General features: G+C 37.2%; 1 protein-coding gene across 1 annotated transcript; it reads right to left on the minus strand.

The window, feature by feature from the left end:
- Positions 1 to 3562: 3562 nt before the first annotated feature.
- On the minus strand, positions 3563 to 23452 carry scp2b (sterol carrier protein 2b). Its single transcript, XM_059340612.1, has 5 exons — positions 23298 to 23452; positions 21735 to 21825; positions 14627 to 14756; positions 13585 to 13664; positions 3563 to 4233 (listed from the first exon to the last, which is right to left on the minus strand). Exons 1-5 carry the CDS (start codon positions 23318 to 23320, stop codon positions 4138 to 4140), a joined length of 420 nt encoding a protein of 139 aa, XP_059196595.1. The 5' UTR covers positions 23321 to 23452; the 3' UTR covers positions 3563 to 4137.
- Between the last annotated feature and the right edge of the window lie 77 nt (positions 23453 to 23529).

Raw genomic sequence — 23529 nt, forward strand, 5'->3', positions numbered from 1 at the left:
TCGTCATTCAGTATTCCAGGTTTTCCCCAATTAGTTTGTTTTTGATCATCATACATCTTAATTTTATATTTTCCTTTATTATTTTTTTTAATAAAATCCCTTTTTGTGTCACTACTCTTCTAATGAGCAGCATGGGTCAAAAATGACCCCTACCCATTTTTTAACTAAGTAGCTTGCTAAGCTAACTACTTAGCTAACTTCTTGGCTAAGTAGCTTGCTAAGCTAACTACTTAGCTAACTTCTTGGCTAAGTAGCTTGCTAAGCTAACTACTTAGCAAACTTCTTGGCTAGGTATTTAGCTAAGTAGCGTGATAAGCTAACTACTTAGCTAACTTCTTGGCTATGTAGTTAGCTTAGCAAGCTACATAGCCAAGTAGTTAGTCATAAAGTAAGAGAGGCAAAATGGAAATAATGGTCTGTTGTTATGAAAAACAAGATATTTAAAGAATACTTGGAATATTCAATCATAAAATAAGTTCATATCAAAAGATAGAGCATAGAAACACACAGCAATCATTAAATAACATGGGAAAAAATTAATGCGGGTCATTTTTGACCCATGTTGTGCATTAGAAGGGGTGTCAATATGTTGTGCATCAAAGGGTTAAAAGCAATGACTCCTTTAACAGTTTCAGTTTATGTCATTCTTCAGGACAACAGGGATCATGGGAGCTATTGCAAAGACACTTACGCTGCAGCTTCTATTGTGTTAAAGCTTAGACACACAGTCAAACAGTCCCAGCATGATGATATTCTGTTTACAGTTTGTATCACTCACAGCTGGGATATTGTCTTCTCTGTTTGCACACAGCTGAAGGTCTGCCTGCATTTGTCTAAACTAATCCGTTTCATCTTTTTCTTAGACAAACTATTTTCCACTGAGTACAGCTCTTTAAAGGGCAGCTCTCTTGTCTCATGTAAAAACAGACCACGAAGCAGCTTCAAGTCCCACCCAGAGTGTGTTTGTCATGTAAAATAGTGTCCAATACAGCTTCTCAGCTGCTGCCCTCTTATTCATCGCTGATAAACCCACCCTGCTAATCCCACAAGTGTGACGTTTATTACAACATGTCACATTCAGAGCTTGCAGTCTATATGTTTCAGGCCAGAAGATCCTGTTTTTTCCCCCTGCTGCATCTACAGAGATGTTTATTTGGTGGTTATTGCTGCTCCAAACTACGCAGCTAATCATCTACTTGTTCCAAACAAACCCCTTGGTTTTTGTAGTACACGCACATCTTTCTGCCAATAATCACTTTTCTGAGCATTAGTGAAGCATCTACTGCTGTGTTGCATAACTCACAGAGAGTAGTTAACATTTCAATCAGGTCAGGGTCACGGTGACAGGGCAAGCACAGAAAATGATTCAAGGTCTTCATGTAGAATCACAGCAGATGAAAGACTACCAGGAGAAAAAAACAATTGAAATCTAAAGGGCCAAAATTGATGCAGTTGATGCAACAGATCCTCTTTCCCATGTTTCCCATAATGCAACTGAAGGTAATTGCATCTTTTCATAAGCACTCCCTCCCTTCCTGGTAAACATCTTTGTCTCCGGGCCAAGATAACCTTGATGACATATTTCCAGATATGACGAAGCCCCTTCAGAGCCACACAACACATTACACAACTGTTGTTGTTTACAAGCTCTCAGTGACTAGTTAGGTGAATGTGATGTGTAATATGTATGGAGTGCTCCTTTAAGTACAGAGAAAATTCATCTGTATTTCAGCAATTTCTTTACAGCTTATGAAAGTTGTTTAATTCAGCCTGTAGGCATTTCACATTAAGATTAGAGTGTTCACATCACATTTGTGTACTTGTTTTTAACAAAGTTTTGATGTAAACAGCCAAACATTTCTGCTCAAAGTGAAATGTAAAATAAAGTGATTTCTATGAACGTATGAAATCTTATACATACATGCATACACAAAGGCAGTCATTAGTGACCAATGAAATAACACCACTGCAACTACAGAGTAGAAGTGCAAGAGCCAAGCCAAAGCTGCAGTGGAATCTGGGTCAGAGCTAGTTAACAGATTTGTCTTTCAGCCATGCTCCTCCGTTTACAAAGGAAAAACTACAGCGTGGCAGTCTGGAACAAGGTCGCTGCAGTGTTGGAAAAGTGCAAACACACGCAGGCCCGGCCAAGTTAACAGTGACATCCAAGTTCTGCTGCGCCTGAACAGAGGGCCATTATTGTGGAAGGTTGCACTAAAAACCTTAAACAGGATCCAAACATTGTCTTTTTTTGTCTTGGTATCTTGTGGAGCCAGGAGGAGTGTGATCCTGTGCATTTAACATCTACCCTTCAGACTAAATAACACTGGAGCTTATGTTGGGACAATATTCCTAATAATCCATAAACCCACCATTAGCATTTGGTCATAAAATTCAAGATTGGTCATATTTGGTCATAAAATTGCTCCCAATGCTGCGTTAATCATTGTGTCAATGAATTCCTTATGGTGGCAGCTGGCAACGTTTAGAGCAGGCGGCAACCTCCAGGTCTGGGCAGGGAGGCAAACCAGGAAGTGCCTTAAGCTGCATTCTACCTAAAATTCCAGTAGGGGGCTTGCCTGGGTATACCCAGACTGCCTTGCGCGCTCGATTTCATTTCGAACTGCGAAAGGGTCTGGAAACCAGAGAGGTTTCTTTGCCCTGTTTTAGGGATCCAATCACAGAGCGGGGAGGGACGGCAAGACGATGATGCGTACTACTCGGCAGACGGAAGCTTGTAGTTTTTTTACGGATCCAACATGGCTGCAGCAGACGCGAAACTCTCTTTAGCTGTAGATGGTGTTTTAAATAGTTTAGAGCAAAAGTTGAAAGGCGAAAGGTCTCTCGGCGGCTCCGCTGTCCCCCGGTTCGTAGCGAGATCACCGGCGTTACAGTAGCGGGGCTAATAGCGGTAGCGTTACGGCGTTAGCGAGGCTGTTAGCTATTAGCCCCGCTATTGTAACGCCGGTGATCTCGCTACGAGCCGGGGGACAGCGGAGCCCCCAGAGACCCGCAGCAGCTTGTTTATTGCCCATAAAATCAGTGGATGTGACACTATGGTCTCAATCGCTAGTAAAAAATCATCTTCAAGACAATTTGATGTCAATAGTTCTAATAATGGCCCCATTTAGAAGAAAATAGAGGAAAGAATGGTGTGATTTTGGGGCGTGGCTACCTTTGATTGACAGGTGGCTAACAGGGCGAGCCGTCTAGATGTTTACCGATTTGGTCTCATAACTTTGACCCTTTCACTGTATTTTGACTATCATTTCTGAATATCACAAGTGTGGGTCATCATTTTAGTTTAGAAAGTTCCCTTTACATTTTGGAGCACAATGCAGGTTTATTTTGTGTTCCAAGTAGTGACAAATCTAATCCAGCTTGCTTGCCACACGTTTGAAACTCAGATTGAAGTGAAGTGCACGGACATCTCTCCTTTCGGGAGAAGAATGTGAAAACTCCTCTCACTTGGAAAAGATAAAAGTCAGCAAAATAATCAAGGTCAGGCATTTTAGTGGACAAAATTTGAGTTGAGGAGAACAAAAGTAAAGGACAAATAATGGACGTTGCAGCAAAGGCAAATTTATTAAGTAGAAATCTTTGAGAGAACGTGCAGTAATGATAATACAGCAGAAAATTACAGCCCCCTCCATCAAAACCTTGGGCGGCCACAGTGAAAAACATTTCTATGGGGTTAGAGCAAAATACAAGTTGGAGGCAAGGAGGCACTTAAACTGTTTTGTCCATGATTTTTGGAAAAATACATAAATTTTGCTCTACTTATGACATTTCCACTCATACTACACTCAAAGAAAGATTTCCTCGGCAACAGACATTGGGGAGTTATTGAAAAACTGGACATAAACTGAATTAATATCTATAAGTAGGAAGCACCTGCCTCTACTTTAGTGTACTGACGGTGTTATCACGAGAGGGACATGATTAGAAAATTAATTATCTGTCCATCTATGTTATTATCCAGTTATATTGGCAGGGCTGCTGACTTATCTCCCGGTCGGTCAGTAGGGAAAGTGGTTCAGTCCTCTGATGAGGAGGTTAACATTTATCTGAAACCAGACAAATTTTCTGTGGTTATTCAGTGTTCAGAGGTGTAGTTACAGCTAGCCGACGTCTCCTCTACAGCTTGGCTTTTCCCGGCTGCAGCTGCAAGCTCTGAAGCTTCATGGCCAGTCCCATGTTCCCTGTGATCTTCAGTTTGCCCTGGAAAAAAGCCTGCGAGTCAAAAAAGAGGGAGAAAAAAAAACGTCATCATAAATCTGAATGTATGCTTCGCTCCGTATTGGAGAGAACTACATGTATGGAAGTAAATCTGTGTCATCAGATTTTGAAATAAAAAAAGATGTTGAATTTCTAGCACTGAATATTTATGCATTGAAATGATGTATCTGAATGTTTTTCAACGTTAAAAATTCTAAAAACTCAACCTGTGCAGTTGAATTATTTGCGGTTTAATTTTTTGCGGTTATATTTTTTGCAGTTTCATTTTTTGCGGTTTAATTTTTTTGAGGTTTAATTTCTTGCAGATTAATTTTTTGAGGTTACATTTTCGCAGTTTCATTTTTCGCGGTTTCATTTTTGCGGTTGAATTTTTTGTAGTTGAATTTTTTGTGGTTGAATTTTTTGAGGTTTAATTTTTTGCAGTTTAATTTTTTGCAGTTTAATTTTTTTGCAGTTTAATTTTTTTAGGTTGAATTTTAACGTTGAAAACATTCAGATACATAATCTCAATGCATAAATATTCAGTGCTAGAAATTCAATGTCTTTTTTATTTCAAACTCCGATGAAACAGATTTACTTCCATATACATGCTGCTAGTTTTAAGAGTTACCGTGAGAGATTAACTCAACACAGGGAAAGTGGGGCAACGGCAACAACAGCTTATGAAATGTCAGGAATCTGCATGGCACTCAGGCACAGGATGCAGAGTTAGAGAAATGAAGGCTTGTTGACTGGAGTGCAAGTGGTAATAATTGGACCACTCAGTATGAGTAAGAACTCTGGGAAAGCTTTTTAATGTAGGTTTATGACAGAAATGGAAGAACTGTAAAATGTTGCTTTGTATTAAAAACATCATGCAAAAGGTCAACCTGTCTTAAAGCAGTGGAAAAAACGCGCGTGTCCCTGTCCTTCATGACGTAAACGCTGCAGTGACGGCTTTTCTGGGGACTCCTGATTCATATAATCGCAGTAAATGGCTGTGGACTTATTGCTGCAAAGAGGTGTGTCATCACATCACTCAACCAGCACAAATGACCTCGGTGAGCCTCATGATTCACTGCTTTTATCCACAGTGGTGGGATGTAACCAAGTACATTGACTCAAGTGCTGTACTTAATTACAATCTTGTGATACTTGTACATTACTTGAGTAAATCCATTTTATGTAACCTTATACTTCTATTCCACTACATTTTTAAGGCCAAATATTGTACACGACATTTGGCTGAAGGCTTTAGTTACTTTTCAGTTCGAGATTTAACATGAAAAACATGATCATACCTTTTTGGCATACTGAGTGTAGCTGCTAAAAAAGCCATAACAAGGAAATGGCTAAAGCCAGACAGCCCATCTATAAACGAGTGGTATGACATCATCTATGAAATTTTTGTAATGGAAAGAATCACTTTCTCTGTGAGGCTTCAAAAAGCCAAATTTGAGGAAATCTGGGAGAAGTGGAGATTGTACATCGGCCCGAAACGCCCTTCTTTTGTTTAATATTGTGTAACTTTCTTTTAAAAAAAATGTTTTAATCTGTTTTTTACTACTTACTGTAAATGGAAACACCCCCAAGTTCTGTTCGTTCGTTTGTTTATAAAAATCTGAAAATATGGATCACAGTGTCTATTATCAAAACGGTGATGACTGTTGTAATGTGATATTGAAATGTGATTCTAAATAAAGACAAAATGTAAAAAATAAAATGAAATAAAAAACATGATCAATTTAAGATGATTATGACTCATTAACCTCATAACAATATAGTAAGTAGTTAAAATGAGCCCTTTCTTTACTAAATTAAAACACTGCTAATATAAATGCATCAATACTTAAATAAATTAATAATAAATATGGAATATATAAAACAATCTGAGTGGGGTCATTCTGCATAACCAGTACTTTTACTTCAGTAAGTTTGCAGGACTTTTAATTGTTGTGGAGTCATTTTACAGTGTGGTATTAGTACTTTTACTTAAGTAAGAGATCTGATTAATTCTTCCACCACTGATTTTGCATTATGTGCATTTTTTTATTTGAGCATTAAAAAAAGGCTTGAAATATTGCAAATAAAGTTTTTTACATTTGGCTGAGGTGGAAGAGTTGAAAATTCGACAAAAGGGCAATGGGCTCAGAATTAGCCAATAAATATGTACATACACAGCATATGCAGTGTTTCCCCTGGAGTTAGACCGGGGGAAGGAACAAAGAGCTTCAGTTAGCAGCGGGAGCAATTAGGACTCAGCCAGTACGAGCCGAGGGTCCGACCCTGGACTGCCTGGAATCCTTTCCAGTGCAGCAGTAATTAACTAGTTGAGCCAGCGTCCGTTGTGACCCCGGGCGCTGCGGTTTTTGCTGGTTGAATCGTAATTGGCACGGCTCTTAACTGAAGGTCGACTATCGGTGAGGTGAGCAGGGAGAGGTGAGGTGTGTTAGCGAGCTAATTCTTGTCTTTTTCTGGGGGAAACTTATCCTGGGTATACCCAGACTGCCTTGCACGCTCGATTTCATTTCGAACTGCGAAGGGAGTCTGGTGTCTATAGCCGCTTCTTAGCCCTGTTTTAGGGATCCAATCACAGAACGGGGAGGGACGGCAAGACGATGACACGTACTATTGGACAGATGGAAGCTTGTAGTTTTGTTGTTTTCTTACGGATCCAACATGGCTGCAGAAGACGCGAAGCTCTCTTTGGGTCTAGCTGTAGACAGTGTTCTAGATCGTTTAGAGCGCAAGTTGATTTTAAAAGAAGAACAACGTTTGACTTTAAACTCCTGTTTCACCACCAAAAAGGATGTTTTAGCCTTGCTTCTGACAGGATTTGGCAAAAGCCTAATCTACCAACTAGCCCCACTACCGCTCGCTGCTGTAACCACGGTAATCTGGCTACGAGCCGGGGGACAGCGGAGCCGCCCAGAGAGCCGCAGCAGCTCGTCTATTGACCATAAAATCAGTGGATGTGTGTGGCTGAATGACATGAGGTGGGATAAGGTGTGAAAATAAATAATCTTGGACACACACACACACAAACACACAAACACACACACACACACACAGTTTTAAATCAATATATGAATTTACATTCTTTGTTTCACCAAACCCCACCACTTTTGTCTATGGGGGCAAAGTTCATTGTTGTACTTTAAATCAAGATTTCATTAATTCCTCACCGAAAATGTATGTTTGTGCATATACAGAAAAAAGGGAAATGGAGACTGTTTTTCCACCACCAATGTCAAAACTAAATAAAATTAAGTATATTACTCCTCTTAAAAGTCATTACATCGGGCGTTCCCGGTGCCACACCTGGTAGAGCGCGTACCATAGAGGCAGTGGCCCTCATTTATCAAGCGAGCGTAGAAACGAGCGCAGATCCGAGTGTATATTTGGTCTTACGACAGGGTCCACGTGTGATCTATCAAACGATCGTATCTCTCCAATCACAGCGTAAGAACGATCGGCTGTTGATAAATGTGGCGGCTCGAAAGAAGCGTCATTTAAATACCACGCCCTGATATACCTGATTCAGAAGATTCGCCTTCAGAGTTTACGACACCGAAGGGCACAATACGGCCAAAAAGAGGATTTTTTTCACACTCTAAACTCAGCTTTATTAGCAAAGTGCACCGTTACAATTAACAATAGGGGCAATACAGACATATTAAAGAAATACGCAGCGACGGAGGTTTATGAAATAAAAGTAGCCTACTTATAGTTATAAACTCAAACAAGTTCACTGAATATTTTACATTTGGAGCACGGACTTAAAAGTTTTCAGCTTTTTGGTTGAAGGAGGTAAACAATGTTTTAAAGTAAGTTTTAATTCTAAAAGAAGAGGAATTTCTCAGTCAGAAAGTGAAACGCTGACGTCCAACAGCTGCAACACAACAAACTGGTTTTGTTTGGCAGCATAAAAAGTGAAAAAAAAAAAAAAAGGAAATCAGTGGAACCGTCAGCAGAGTAGCGGACCATTAAACTCCCGGCGAGGTTTGAGTAATTACATCGTGATATATAAAGCCTAACAATCTATATAATATCCGAATATTGCTATTATTATGATGGAGATATATTATTCACCTCTTTACATTTACTAATAATGATGTCCTAGTCAGAGGAGCGTGTGACGGCGCTGAATGGAAATGTTTCTATTCGGGCAGCACCGCTGGTGAAGGAGACGCTGACGCTCCGGTGTCGGAGCTGGATAACAGTAAACAGCAGAAGACAACAACATTTAATATCCTCGGCTGGTATTCTGTTTAAAGAATTTCACGATCGCAGGGTGTATTTATTTTTGGATTATGTTTTAATGATAAATTATGTCTAAACATGTTTTGCTTTGTCACTATTAAAAATCAAAACACCACAGAGTTTTATCAGCTCCAGGCATCGATACAATAGTCTAAGATCAATTCTCCGACTCAGACGTGTGGACTTCACGCTGACTCAAATTTGCGTACACGAGCTGAGAGCAGACGTGAGATCTGATCGTACCGTCCGCTCACGTCCATATTGATAAATGCCGAGGCTTGCGTAGAAATCATCTTACGCCCACTTTACGCTCACTTTCTGACGTACGCACGTTTGATAAATGAGGGCCATTGTCCTTGTAAGCGGGCGGACCGGGTTCAAATCCGACTCGGAGCCCTTTCCCGCATGTCTTCCCCTCTGTTTCCCCCTTCACTCTGTCCTATCAATAATGGCCCAAAAATGGCCCAAAAAATATCTTAAAAAAAAAAAAAGTAATTACATCGACTCTAACCGTGTATATTTGAGACTCATCTTGAAGGAAATGACGGGCATTATTATATTCTTATTACTGTCAACAAATCCCATGAAAAACAATGCATTAGTCTGTCTCTCAGTACTTTCAATTTCCAAAAAAAACTGCCAGGCTCTGTCGTTTCTAGCAACGTCACTAAAACAGGAGTGAAGTGCACATCTGTTGGAGACTAATTTCAGATGGGGATTAATACACATTTAATGTTGTAGGGAGTGTTTCCAGCAGCATGAGGGTGCATGTGGGATTGAGTGAAAATAAACTGCAGAGTGTGTTTTTAAGACAGATGTGTTTTTAATAGTTCTTGGGCAACAATCAGCCTCTATACCACAGCAGAATGACATACATCAACATGTTAGTCGATTTGTTCACTGTTGGTTTGGGTCTTTTCATGGGATTTGCTGACAAAATAATATAGAATCTACTAGGGTTGTCAAAAGTATCGATACTCAAAAAAGTATTGACACTAAAACGTCCGGATACAATACTCATTTTCAAAAGTATCGATACCCCCCCGACCTTTCTTTTCAAACTGACCTATTACTGATGTTATCGTAGCATTAATGTTGGCCGTGTTATTATTAGCCATTAGCCGCAGCTAGCAATTAAAGGCTGACGTCACGTTAATGATTAGAAACAACGTAAATAAATACATCAGGCACGTAGTACACTGCAAAAAAGCCAACTTGAATTTTTTGGCCTAAAACAGTGATTTAAGTTGGTTAAACTTGGAAATATAAATGATTGACATTTAGGGCAATAATGTAAGTTAGCACAACAAAGGAAGCCAGTTGTCTGCTCAAAAACAAGTTTGTGAGTTGTTGTTACTTATATCTTTAAGTTGGGGTTCACAACAAGGGACAATAGTTCTGCTAACTCTTATTTCTTTGTTGTGAAATGCAGGAAAGCGGTGAAATTCATTAGCGAAAGCGGCTAACTGATGCTAGCCGCGCTGCTTGTTAGCAGCACCATGAGTAGCCATTATCGTATCAATGCTAACTCAAAATTGACATTTCATAGTGGCGTTACAATCGGGTTAAAAGTTATTACAATGTAAAATTATAAGTTTGTACAACTTACAGTTGAGTTGACAAAAATCTGAATTCAGAGTTGAGCAGACTCAAAAACAAAACTTAAAATATTTAGTTTAATTGTCCAACTTAAAATTCTATCGAAGTTTGTTGCCTTGAAATTTTGAGTTCACCCAACTTTATCTTTTTTTGCAGTGTATGCCAATATTACGTTACCTGACACAGTGTCAGTATACATAAGCATTAAGAGTTAATAAGTTTACATAAATGTTGGTAACTGAAAAGTGTTATTTTCTTTCTTGAAGTCCCAGAATGAAGCAGAGAAAAGTCGACTTATCAATCTTGCCTAAAAATTATTGCCTAAAAATATTGTGCACAACATACAACCTCAAAATACTGTTCTAATTGTTATTGTTTATTGTATTTACTTATCAGACCTGAAGCTTGTTATATATATATATATATATATATATATATATATATATATATATATATATATATATATATATAGAGAGAGAGAGAGAGAGAGAGAGAGAGAGAGATAGAGAGAGAGAGAGAGAGAGATATCTATGTCTCTCTCTCTCTCTCTCTCTCTCTCTCTCTCTATATATATATATATATATATATATATATATATATATATATATATATATATATATACAGAGAGAGAGAGAGAGAGAGAGAGAGAGAGAGAGAGAGAGAGAGAGAGAGCCAGAGAGAGACCTCTCCTGTAGTGAGTCACAGCTGCCTGGAAACTAACAACAACCCAATTAATCAGTTCAATGTAGCAAAGTACTCATTCTGCTGTAGAGGGTCACTGTGTGTACCACACTGGGCATGTAGAGAAGCAAAACATATGCAGCAATTGTTTGAGCAGGTCAGTAAATCCTGCAGTTTTGGGCAGAAACCTTTTTTTTTTTTATTTCCGCCTCTTTCAATGAGCCTAATTTGAATCAAGTGTGATGATGTTAGTCCCCACAGTAGCCATTTATTTAATTGCAGTGAGAGCAATTAAACCTCATGAATCTTTATAACCACAAACTAGAGACCTAGAGCATTCACAGGATGGATGGCCAAGATATATTGACAATAAGGGGGTTCCTGAGCAGTTAACAGAACAGAAGTGCTCACAATGTAATCGCAGAAAATGCAATTCTTGCAGAAATCTCCAAAATGTCAAAAGTTTTTGCTACCAAATCACAGCATGGATTTTTCTATGGTGTTACGGGAGGTCTGGATGTTTTAATATGGAAATTCCGAGCAATTTTTCACAATTTTTATCAATTCTCGAGCAGTCAAAAATGATTTTTTAACATTTTTGTTTTTTAAAACAAATTGGTATTAACACTCAAATTGCTGCAGCAACTTATGAGACATTATTGAGTATGGAAATATAATCATATCATAATGGTCTGAGCCCTTATACACCTTCACAATTTTATTTAATTATATGGTGATACATCTGAAGCTGAGTCCAACAGAACTTATGTGAAGAGATCTGAAAAATTGAAATTGAAACTATAATGTATGGCGGAATAGCACTTGGGAGCACTTCGACTCGGCGCAGTAATATCATCACTCCTGAAAAATCTTCTCCCCTCAGGAGTGATGATATTACTGCGCCGAGTCGAAGTGCTCCCAAGTGCTATTCCGCCATACATTATAGTTATCCTTTTTATCCGCTTCGAAAAGCGCCACGTTTTATTTTGTTTCGCCATACTTGGTCGTTTAACTACTCGTGTAGCTGTATTTAAATAGGGAAAACGTGGAGGAGTTTGGTCGCTTCTAACTGTCCATCTGTTTTGATCCTTATGAATGAACTGGGCTAAGCTAAGTGCTAGCCAAGTGGCGCCGCGCGCCAGGGCGATTGAGTGCACGCATTGAGACGCAAGAGGTCTGTATCAACTCGTCTTACTTGACCGAATAACATGTTTTAATATGAAAAAACGGTGGAGTGTTCCTTTAATATTTGCAACAATATCTTCACTTTTTATCCTATCAATTTTTATTTTTTACTGTCAAAAGCTAGCCTAGAGAGAGAAACTCAAAAACTAGAATTAAAGTTGGCAAAATTTCCAGTTTAATAACTTTCATAAGCTATGATGCACTTTTTAGTTGACTAAAATGTTAAAAAAATATATATGTAATGCCGGAAATAAGCTACATGTTTTTTTCAATTGAAGAATACAAATTGCTGTGGCCTACACTATTGAAAAATGAAACATTAAAATGTAAAGAAATAACTGTTTCATTTCGTATAATTTTTTATCACAGCCACAGGGAGCCACTGCAAATGGCCTAAAGAGCCACATCAGGCTCTGGAGCCACAGGTTGCCTACCCCTGTGCTAGATGGTGTGCGTACCTTATGAAAAGTAAGTGTTTTATGGAGTTGCAGACGTTGTAGTGTGCGAATACATTCTTCCTACTGGCACTGCACTAGTAGTCCAAATTGAGCATTAAAATCAGCAGTGTGAACGCAGCCTAGGCCTGGGAGATTATATGATCCTGATTAGTGATCGCGATACATTTCAGGTCGATTACGGTGATCAGCTGTGAGCACATTTACTCGATCAAACATGCCAGAAATGTTTTTCTTTTTCTTTCTCTTTTTTTCTTATTTTCCTTTTCCTCGGTGAAATAATGAATTGAATAAGCAAACAATTCAACATGAATATTTATTTACTTATTTATTTATTTATTTATTCTTTTGGCACTGCCTCTTGTAAAAAATGCACAAATGTGGCAGGAAGAATTGAATATGTGATGAAGCTGCTAATATTTGTAATTTCGTAACCTGCAATAAAGTAAAAAAAAAAAAAAAAAAACATGCCAGAAATGTGCGTGATAACAGCCAATCAGAGTCGACCTTTTCCTGCTCCACTACTGTTTGTAAGTTGCCGGAGAAGTAAACCGAAAGACCGAATCTGCACAGCCTGCCACTGCTGCCAGCACACTTAGCATTAGTAGTTCAGCCACAACTAGCGGTGCAGCCACCAGACCAAAGCAGCAATCAATCACGTCATCTTTTGCAGCCACTGCACCGTACGAGCGACACTCCAAGAGGAGAAATGAGGCTCACAATTTGTTAATTTTGGGTGTTGCATACCTGCAAAAACACTGCAATGTAAAGTAGTTCACTGTGTTATTCTATATTTTTCTACATTTGTTGTTCTGTTGAGTAAAAAATGTTTTTATATTTTTCTATCTTTTTTAATTTCCTTTTAATAAAATATTGAACAAATCTCTAGGTTCTTTCGTTTTCAGTACAGATGCTTCAAACTGACACTTTAAAAACAATATTTAAAAAAATGTGATAATAATCAAGATCGGACAATATGAAAAAATATAACGTGATTGGGGTTTTTTGCCATACCGCCCAGCCCTAACGCAACCTAAATGCTTTTAAACTCTTCTGATTTGAGAAGACAAAAAGGTAAATGGCATTCTTGTGCCTTCTCTGAATCAAAATCATAACAAATATTACAAGCAGACACAAGTCCAAGTCCAAGTCCACTCGAAGTACACAGAGAATGAATACTCACAGTCTGTGGGTTCATCTTTCCTGTCATCAAGGCCAGCAGGTCTGTATCTGACATGGAGATGGTGCAATCTGCTTTCTTAGCTGCAGGGCAGAAATTCAGGAGGTATATTAGTTCAACAGCCTGAACTTTAAACTGCATTTCAACCCATAGTTGAATATTAACATGACTACATGACACTAAATGTTCCCAGTAAGCCCTGAAACCGTTCTCTTGAAACAGTTTGCCCCTATTATGGGCTAAAATATGTGCCACCAGAAACTGCATTTGAATTATTTATATTTGAATTTGAATTGCTTAACTTGAATAATTGCATTACAAAACTGAATTTGAATCACATAATTTTAATTTGTATTGTTCAATTTGAACCATTGCATTGAAAAACTGAATCTGAATTGTAATTTGAAATTTAATTTATTAGTTTGGAACCGAACATTCAGTTCTCACAATTCAAATTCAGTTTGCAAAATTCAATTTCAGTTTTCTGCAACGAAAATACACAGAGATGCTTCTTCGGCCAATCAGCACCTCCGTTTTTTTTTTTGTAACGTTTGTTGCCACCCAGTTGCCATGGCGCCTCTTCGGCCAATCAGAACCTCCATTCCGTTCCAGCCTTATCCATGGTCAAGCCAGTCTAACTTCTTCCTCCGTTTCGTGGCGAGTGACAACCAGGTAGCAACAAACGTTACAAAAAAAAACGTAGGTGCTGATTGGCCGAAGAGGCGCTCTGTGTATCTGCGCTTGATTGCTCTGCCTCAACTACCCGGATCTTCTTTGCAGAAAACTGAAATTGAATTTTGCGAACTGAATTTGAATTGTGAGAACTGAATGTTCGGTTCCAAACTAATACATTTAATTTCAAATTACAATTCAGATTCAGTTTTTCAATGCAATGATTCAAATTGAACAATACAAATTCAAGTTCTGTGATTCAAATTAAGTTTTTTAATGCAATTATTCAAGTTAAGCAATTCAAATTCAAACATAAATAATTCAAATTCAGTTTCTGGTGGCACATATTTCAGCCCATACCTGTTCTTCTTACCTGTGTCATTGTGAACGCTGCCTTTGCCGTTCTTCACGTCAACCAACCAAGTTGCCTCCTGTCCATTTGGGCCGTCCTTTACTTTGAAGGCAAACACGCCGCCGATCTTCTTCACAAACTGCTCCCCTTCCTGTTGGAAGTACACATAGATTTAATGCACAGTAAACCCTACAGCATGGGTCTCAAACTCGCGGCCCGTGGGCCAATTGCGGCCCTTGTGACAATATTTTGTGGCCCCCACCTTGATATGAAAGTTTAATGTGAGTTTTATATGAATGCCACTTTACCGTTTTGTGTGTGGAAGGTCCCTTTAATTACTTTTTTTGGTAATTTTGTGTCTTTTTTTAATAATTGTTTGTCTTTTTTGGTAATTCTGTGTCCTTTTTCGGTCATTTTGTTTCTTTTTTGTGTCATTTTGTAGCCTGGGTATACCCATACTGCCTTGCACGCTCGATTTCATTTCGGACCTCCATCCAGTCTGGCAACCAGGGCCGTTTCTTAGCCCTGTTTTAGGGATCCAATCACAGAACGGGGAGGGACGGCAAGACGATGATGCGTACTAGTTTTGTAGTTTTCTTACAGATCCAACATGGCTGCAGCAGACGCGAAACTCTCTTTAGCTGTAGACGGAGTTTTAAATAGTTTAGAGCGAAAGTTTATTTTAAAAGAAGAACAACGTTTGACTTTAATCTCCTGTTTCACCACCAAAAAGGATGTTTTAGCCTTGCTTCTGACAGGATTTGGCCAAAGCCTAATCTACCAACTAGCCCCGCTACCGCTCACTCTTTTACTATTATTTATGTATTCCATCTGTTATGTTTATGTGGTCAGCTTAATAATTTTATACAGACTATGTCTAAATATCTAAATATTGTATAGTTTATTTGGTTTCAATTTATGTGACCGTTGTTTATTCTGAAAATTTTACAAATCCAAATCTAAGGGTGTGTACAACATGTTTAACTTCGACACTAATGTACCCTGATATAGGTATATATATACACATCAATAAAAATATGAAACCAAAAAAAAAAATTTGTCTGTTGTAATATTAAATATTTTTTAAGACACTGAATTTTTGGTCTTCATTAAATGCAAGCCATAATCATTATAATTAGAAATAAATAAATAAATGAAGACATGAAATGTTTCATTCTGTGTGTAATGGATCTATATAATGTGTTATTTCCACATTTTGAATTGAATTACTGACAAAAATAAACTTTTCTATGATATTCTAAATTATTGAGGTGCACCTGTAGGTCTGGTGGACTTGACTTAAATATTGCAAATATGAATACAGGCTGCATATATAACATATAAAAGGTAGAATGAGGATACTATCTAGTTCTATATTTTATACTAAATATATCTGACAATATCTCCAGTTTTACTTGGCCAAATATCATCAAAGAAATCTGGTATGGAGTTTCAAGCCAGAACTTTAGAGGGAAGCTGATGGCAAGACTATGGTTGTCAAAAAAAAAACGTTGTATCCGGATACAATACTCATTTTCAAAAGTATCGATACCTAGCCAAGGAATGAACACTTAAGTTAAGTTATTGTTATTTTTTTTATCAATCTTGCCTAATATTGTGCACAGCATACAACCTCAAAATATTGTTATTGTTATATTGTTAATTGTTATTGTTTATTGTATTTATTTATTTTTTACACTACCTCAGACCTGAAGCTTGTTATCATAGTTGCAGTTTCTTTTTGCACAACTGTTTTTTATTATAAATATTTAACCTATGGTTCTGTTCATTTTTACATGTTGCATTTTTCTTGTTAATGAAAATATTTCTGTTAAATTTTGGGTCTTTGTTTTTATCCTTGTGGTATCGAAAATGGTATCGAGTATCGAATATCTTCCTGAGTATCGTTATCGAGTTGAAAATTTTAGTATCGTGACAACCCTAGGCAAGACTCAATTTTGCTTCATTTTTATGTCTTCACGTCATGAAGAAGTAATATGCAGGTGCTTTCATGGACTCCAGAGGGTTCATTTTAAAGGTTTCCTCAATGCATTTCTCAACAGCATTCACACCAGCCAAAACCAAACAGACTTTCTAACAAAACACACTCCAACCCTAAACAAAGAGCTCAGATGTGAATGCTCCCTTAGAAGCTCATGCACTTAGCTCTGGAGATATTATTCTTTGCAGGATATGTTGTGCTACTCAGAAAAAAAACATCCTTTCATAAAGAGTAATATTCAAGGACACTTTCTATATAAAGTACGTAGCACTACAGGAATTAATCAGACAGTGAATACCGGTAGGTAAATGGACAGGGGAGTGTCAATGGTAGATGGAGGTAAATCCACATTAATGGGAAAATGAGAAGATTTTCTAAAATAAGGCCCCGTTTACACGAGGATGCTCGCGGGTAAAAACGACAAAATATTTTATCGGAAGTGCCTTTCATTTAGACGGTGACGGCATTTTGGGGGCTTAAAGACGCAAAAATCTGAAACCACCTTCCAAAGTGGAAAAGTTGAATCCGCTCCGCCGTAGCGTGTCCGTCTACACTGCCAAGACGCAAAAATCTGCTCAGATCTGCTCACGTCACGTATGTGTTTACGTCACATACATGCTCCAGTACAGGAAAATAAACAAATGTGGGATTATTTCCATGCGTCGGACCTTCATGCTGCTCTGGCAGCTCTAATAAACTTACAGGAGTCTTTCCACCAAATGTACAGGATATGTACAGATAGTATCAGTGAACAGAGAAGGATCTGGAATTACCTCCATCACATTTTGGATGCAGCAATTGGTCGGAGGCGAGCCAGACGGCTGTGAACGAGACCTGGTAGATCTAGTGGATGGTGGATAACTTTGTGGAAGGAGTAGCTGATGAAAATGTGTGGCATGAAAACTTCTGCATGCCCAAAGATGCTCTTATCGCTTTAAGTGATGCCGCCTGGCTGCATACAATCGAATTTCACACACTTTTGCGTCACCGTGTGCACGTAGATTTCCTCCTGAAAATGCTCGTCTAAAGGAGGAATAAAAAGTGAAGACGCGACGCCACTTTTGCGTCTTCTGTTCAGACCGTCCTCGTGTAAACGTAGCCTGTTAATGAATATTTCTCTCACTTTGTGATGAAATTGCACACCACTGATCTTACAGAACATGTTTTGGTAAAGTTAAAAAGGAGGTACAATGGAATTAAATCATTAAAAGGAACTTTCTTTCATCTTCACCATTTGCTCTTTGTGGTTAATCTGTTTCACACCAAGATGTTCTTTTATAGATCTTGTTCGTGTTTAGTACAAAACATATCACAAAGTAACAAGGTGTCCTGTGAAAGCAAAGCTGACGTTTAACTTCTCAAGTACAAAGAATGTGTGCAAATAAGAGTTGTTTACAAGCGTAAACCTCAAATGTTTTAAAGGTTCTCTGTGGAGATTTACTCAGGGGGGAACAGAGTGCTTGCAGGAAAACATAGATGTAAATGATGTAGACTTGACATTGTAAAATAGCAAACAAAACAACTCTGCAGTGTTTCATGAGGAAATAAATTATTTATTATCAAAACATCTGTTACACCTCAAGGATTTGTTGAGATTTGTTTTGTTGGGAGCTGTTTAAATGGAAACAAAAACAGAAAGCAGGGGAACATGCCTTCAGCTAATGTTCTTTCTCAGGCTTCACTAACACACTGCTTGTTTCTAGATTTAATAATCTTAATTTAATTTTCTCAAGTGAAATTATCTGTCCATGCAGCAAAATAATATCCCTCAGATTTAGTGTTTTTATCTTGTTTTTAGACACACCTTTTCTGCAGTGTATGGATTCCTTAGATCAGGGATGTCAAACACTGGCCCAAATTTGGCCCGCAGTGTAATTTTATTTGGCCCGCGAGGCAATACCAAATTATTATATTATTATTGTACTATAAAAGCTGACCCGCCGGTATTATACGGCGCATTTACCGTTAATACTACAAATCCCACAATGCCCTGCTGTTGTTTTGGCGCGTCAATCAGGACAGGACCCAGAAACGCGCTCCTCTGTGATGTGACAGTCGTCATAGCAACCTCAAGCTAGAGCTGTCTCCGAGCTACCCCTTCCCAAAAATGGTGAAAAGAAAGGCAGAATTTATTAACCCGTTGAAAAAGTTTATTTTTATATTTAAATCCGAAGGATGCAAATAGAAAAGAGGCATACGATTTTTATTTAATTTTTATTTAATACATTATTGACATTGATGTGTTTTTTATTTGAAATTTGATTTTGCATGTCTGCACTATTTAGTTATATATTGTATGTTTATAAGCGTTGCTGGTTCCATATTTAATGTGAAAGCAAAACATGTTTGGTATATGTTAAAAGGTTTATTTGTTCAATGTTGGCCCGCGATTTTATTCAAGTTTTAAATTTTGGCCCATTGTGTATTTGAGTTTGACACCCCTGCCTTAGATCTTCTAGTTTCATATGCTGAGGGGTGCACTTATATAGCACTTTTATCCAAAGCGCTTTACACTACACACTACGCTCATTCACCCGTTCACACACACATTCATACTGGTGGCCGAGGCTACCAGGGCACACTGGTGCCATCTTCCACCATTGGATTCATTCACACATATGCTACCAGTATCCCCAGTATATTTTTAAAAGTGAGCCCGCTACGGCCTCCGTAAAAAACAAAAAACAAAACAACAAAACAAAAAATATTGTCGGCCCACCAGAATGCTAAGTATCGATACTATGCAGCCATGAATCGATATAATATTGCCATGCAAAAAATTGTGATGCTATGCTGTATTGATTACAAATCACAGTTTGCATTATTCACTTTAGCTCCTTGGCTTTTGAGAGTTTGGATACAAAAATCCCAATAAATCTCAACTGTGTTCATGTCTCTGACAAAAGTAACAAGAGTTCATATTTATACATTAAGGAAAGAAGGATACACAAAGTCTAAGCAGTAAAAACCCAAAGACCTGATAATTATAGTAAAAATGTGTTCTAATAAGTGACTCTTTATGGGTCAATGACGTGATCTAACGCAGTGTCAGTTGGTGTAACCAGTAATTTTTTTCCCATAAAAATCTGATTATATACAGGAAAATAAATGTGAACTAAAATGAGAAAAAAATAAAATCTACATTTACATTGCAACACTGTGGTATATAACAAATTTTTACATAATTTGTCAAAACCTTTTTTTTTTAAATGGTTGTTTTTAGAATATGTTCTGCTAAATATTGACGAAATGTGTAAATGTAGAAATACTTAAAAAAAAAAGAATTCATTTGATGTTTTTTAAAATTAAGAAATTATATGTCTAAGTCCACTTAAATACAATGTAGGTGGATGAAGTATTTAATATTTATCATTTTTTGTGGTTACACCATTTGACAATCTTGCCAATCCTTTTTTGTCACTGACCCTTATACAGTACAGGCAAAAAGTTTGGACACACACCTTCTCATTCAATGTGTTTTCTTTATTTTCATGACCATTTACATTGTAGATTCTCACTGAAGGCATCAAAACTATGAATGAACACATATGGAATTATGTACATAACAAAAAATTGTGAAATAACTGAAAACATGTCTTGTATTTTAGATTCCTCAAAGTAACCACCCTTTGCTTACTAGAATATAAGACATGTTTTCAGTTATTTCACACTTTTTGTTAAGCACATAATTCCACATGTGTTCATTAATAGTTTTGATGAATCTACAATGTAAATAGTCATGAAAATAAAGGAAATGCATTGAATGAGAAGGTGTGTCCAAACTTTTGGCCTGTTCTGTATAATAATCATGTTTATTTTGTTGCAAATTATAGCAATGAAACTATGATTTTTTTTTTTTTTTTTTACAAATTTGATCTTGCTTCCAAACTTTTGGCCTATAGTGTACATATGTCTATGAAGATAACTCTATACGAGACAAAAAACATGAAAAAAATATGGAAATACAAAAATGGAACAACAAGCATCAAAGGCATCTACATTTCTAAAACCTTTTTTCTGATCAGTTGTCAGAGATATTACACTAAACCTTATCTCTGAGCATCCAGACTGCTCCCATGTTGCCATTTTCTCATTCATGACAAATCCCATTCATTACATAGACAGCAGTGCCGGCGGGATCAAGATGAATCTGCTGTGATTGAGGTCATACAAAGGTAACTGCTAAAAAAACGCTGACTTTTGGAGGAAACCATTTGTCTGATTGAATCAACATAAGCTTGAAATTATTTTTGTGCTATGAAATGGCAGTGTGGGAACCGATCCAAATGTGCCACCATAAGGCTAAGGGTCATATAGCTGTATGGCACAGACATGAGAGAAGGATCACTACTTTGTGGCTTTTTCTTCAGGTTTCTTCCTTTTTTTTCTTGTTAAATGGTTTACTGGTGTATTTAAGCTTACTTCTGCAGTTAACAATCATTTTATTTTATATTGCACTTTACCTACTGAGAGTCACGCGTCTTTTTAGATAAAAGTCTCAGAGAATACATACTTAGAAAAAGTAATATTAATATAAAGTCACCCTCTGTCCTCCCATATGAAAGATATTGTGGCATTTAATACTCTTTTTGCAAGAAGATTCACTCATTCTGCTTAAATGGAAATTTCCCTCTCCTCCTTCCTTTTTTTAATGGATCAGAGATGTTTTTTATTTCCTCAAACTGGAAAAAAAAACTCAGGTTTTCAAACAAATTTGGGAAAACTTTGTTTTTTTTTTTCAGTTAGTTGAGAAGTTTCGTTGATATTCCGGACTGTTTAATATATGTATATTTTTATTTTTATCCTATTTTTTTTACCACTGCCTGGTGTTGCACGTGTGCTGTTTTTATTCTATTTATTTTCTGAATTTTTATTCTAATTTCTTATTTGTTTTGCTTTTTTGTTTTTAAGTATATATTGCTCTTATTACCTTTCAATGTATGCATTATATTGTCCCCCCAAATCATTTCACTTTTACTCTTTTCAGTTTTGTTATCTGTATGGTCTTACATGTTGTGTCTGTTTTTGTTGAGGATAGCAATAAACAAAGTTGGGAAAAATGATATATATAAAGTCACAAAGGTGTGCTATAACAAAAAATGCTCTTATTGTAAGCTTTGTAATCACCTCCTGGAGCTTTTTGTTGATTTCCTGGAACACAGCATGTGCCTTGAATCCCTCCAGTCCGTCACTTGCACTGGTCTTAATGGCTTGAATCCTTGTTATAGTGAAGGCAAAGGCATGACAATGACAGTATTGGTTAGCAATTGAAGAAAGTGATGTAAACATAAAGAAACACAAACATACACTTGGTTGCCAAACACAAACATATCACTGTTTAAACTGTTTGATATTTATTTGCATATTCTTGAATATTTGTGGGAACATGTAATGTTTAGTGTGGATCTCTGTGTGTGTTCACCTTTGTCAGTTTCATATTAAAATATGTGAATACCACCCACCCACTAGTAAACTTGCTCTTAGGTGACACACAACACAAAGACCATTTAGCTATCACTTTTACAAATGGATTAAAGTGCATTAAGACTGTGGCCTCCACATTTTATACCTCCACAGCCTGATTCACAGTTAGTGGAAAAAGTATTCAGATCCCTTACTTAAGTAAAAGTACTAATAACACACTGTGAAATTACGCAAAAATAAAATAAAAGTTACAAAGTTACATAAATGGAAATACTCAAGTGAAGTGCAAGAACCTCAAAATTATACTTAAGTACAGTACTTGAGTAAATGTACTTCAGTACTTTCTACCACTACAAAAGGATTAAGGTGCATCAATACTGTGGCCTTCACTGGCTACTTGCAATTATCAACATCTAAACTCCAACTTCTGAACTATGTTGCAACGTTATCCTTTGTTTAGCAAAATTTTTCATCCACCAGAATGGAGTTATGAAATCATCCCCCAAATTTACTGTCTTCATGAATGAATTCAAATTGCACTTAAAAGCTCTATTAAAAAAATCTAACAATAACAAGGGCACAAAAAAATATCTATTTTGAATTTTTTTCCCACTGAAATGAACAGTTAAAACTAATTCGAATCCCCCTTTTTGAAAACAACATTTAGACTGTTTAATATGTATTTTATTTTTGTCTATTTATTTTTTATTTTATTTCAACTGCTCTGAATGTACAATATTGATGTTATTATTATAAGTTTTACTGTTGATTGATGTTCACCTAGCATTTTTTCTACACTTATGCAAGGTATGTACTGTGAAAAACGTACCAGAAATGTTTATTATTGCAATTTTCAATAAAGCATTGAAAAAGAAAACAAACAAACAAAACAAAAAATCCAACTTCCAGCTAAATCCAAGATGACACCATCTTTATGCACCTGTCAGCTAGCTGAGGAGAAGCTGGTACTCGACTAAAAACTAGCACAACGCCGACTGTGCCGGTATTACCAGTTTAACAGCTCTTGAAGAGGATAGCGGTACGTTTACAACAATGTACTGTCACAGTTTAACGACAGCTGGAAGCACAGAATTAGCTTATGTGCTAATTATGTTGTAACAACACACGCTAGAGCCCAGAACAAATGTTGTAACTAGCTGTTTGTTTGACATGTCGTAGCTAACTGGAGGAGCAACGAGAGTGACCTCAATTAATAAATGTAACTTGAATTGTCCCAATAACACCATACAGTGTTTATTGTCTTACCTTGGTGTCTGTATCGCAGGCATTTTGCTGTATTGTTAGGTAAACACACCGTGCTGCAGCTTAAACTGACCCACTGATGGACTTACAGCTAGCTTGTACTTTGACTGGTTGCTGCTGTTTACACTTCCTTGTTTCTTCTGGCTGCCAGACTCGATGTGTCGATGACAGATAGTTCAGCAGTGTCCAGCACATTATATAGCATTTATATACAGTCTATGGTTTCTTCTGGCTG

This window comes from Centropristis striata, chromosome 9 (assembly GCF_030273125.1).
Source record: "Centropristis striata isolate RG_2023a ecotype Rhode Island chromosome 9, C.striata_1.0, whole genome shotgun sequence".
Classification (NCBI taxonomy): Eukaryota; Metazoa; Chordata; class Actinopteri; order Perciformes; family Serranidae; genus Centropristis; species Centropristis striata.

Bases quoted from the DNA above. Each gene is read 5' to 3' on its own strand.
- scp2b (XM_059340612.1), bottom strand. From the start codon at position 23,320: ATGCCTGCGATACAGACACCAAG. The intron at 21,826-23,297 runs GTAAGACAATAA...CACTATAACAAG, and splicing joins CCTGCGATACAGACACCAAG to GATTCAAGCCATTAAGACCA. The intron at 4,234-13,584 runs GTGAGTATTCAT...TTTGACTCGCAG, and splicing joins GAAAGATGAACCCACAGACT to GCTTTTTTCCAGGGCAAACT.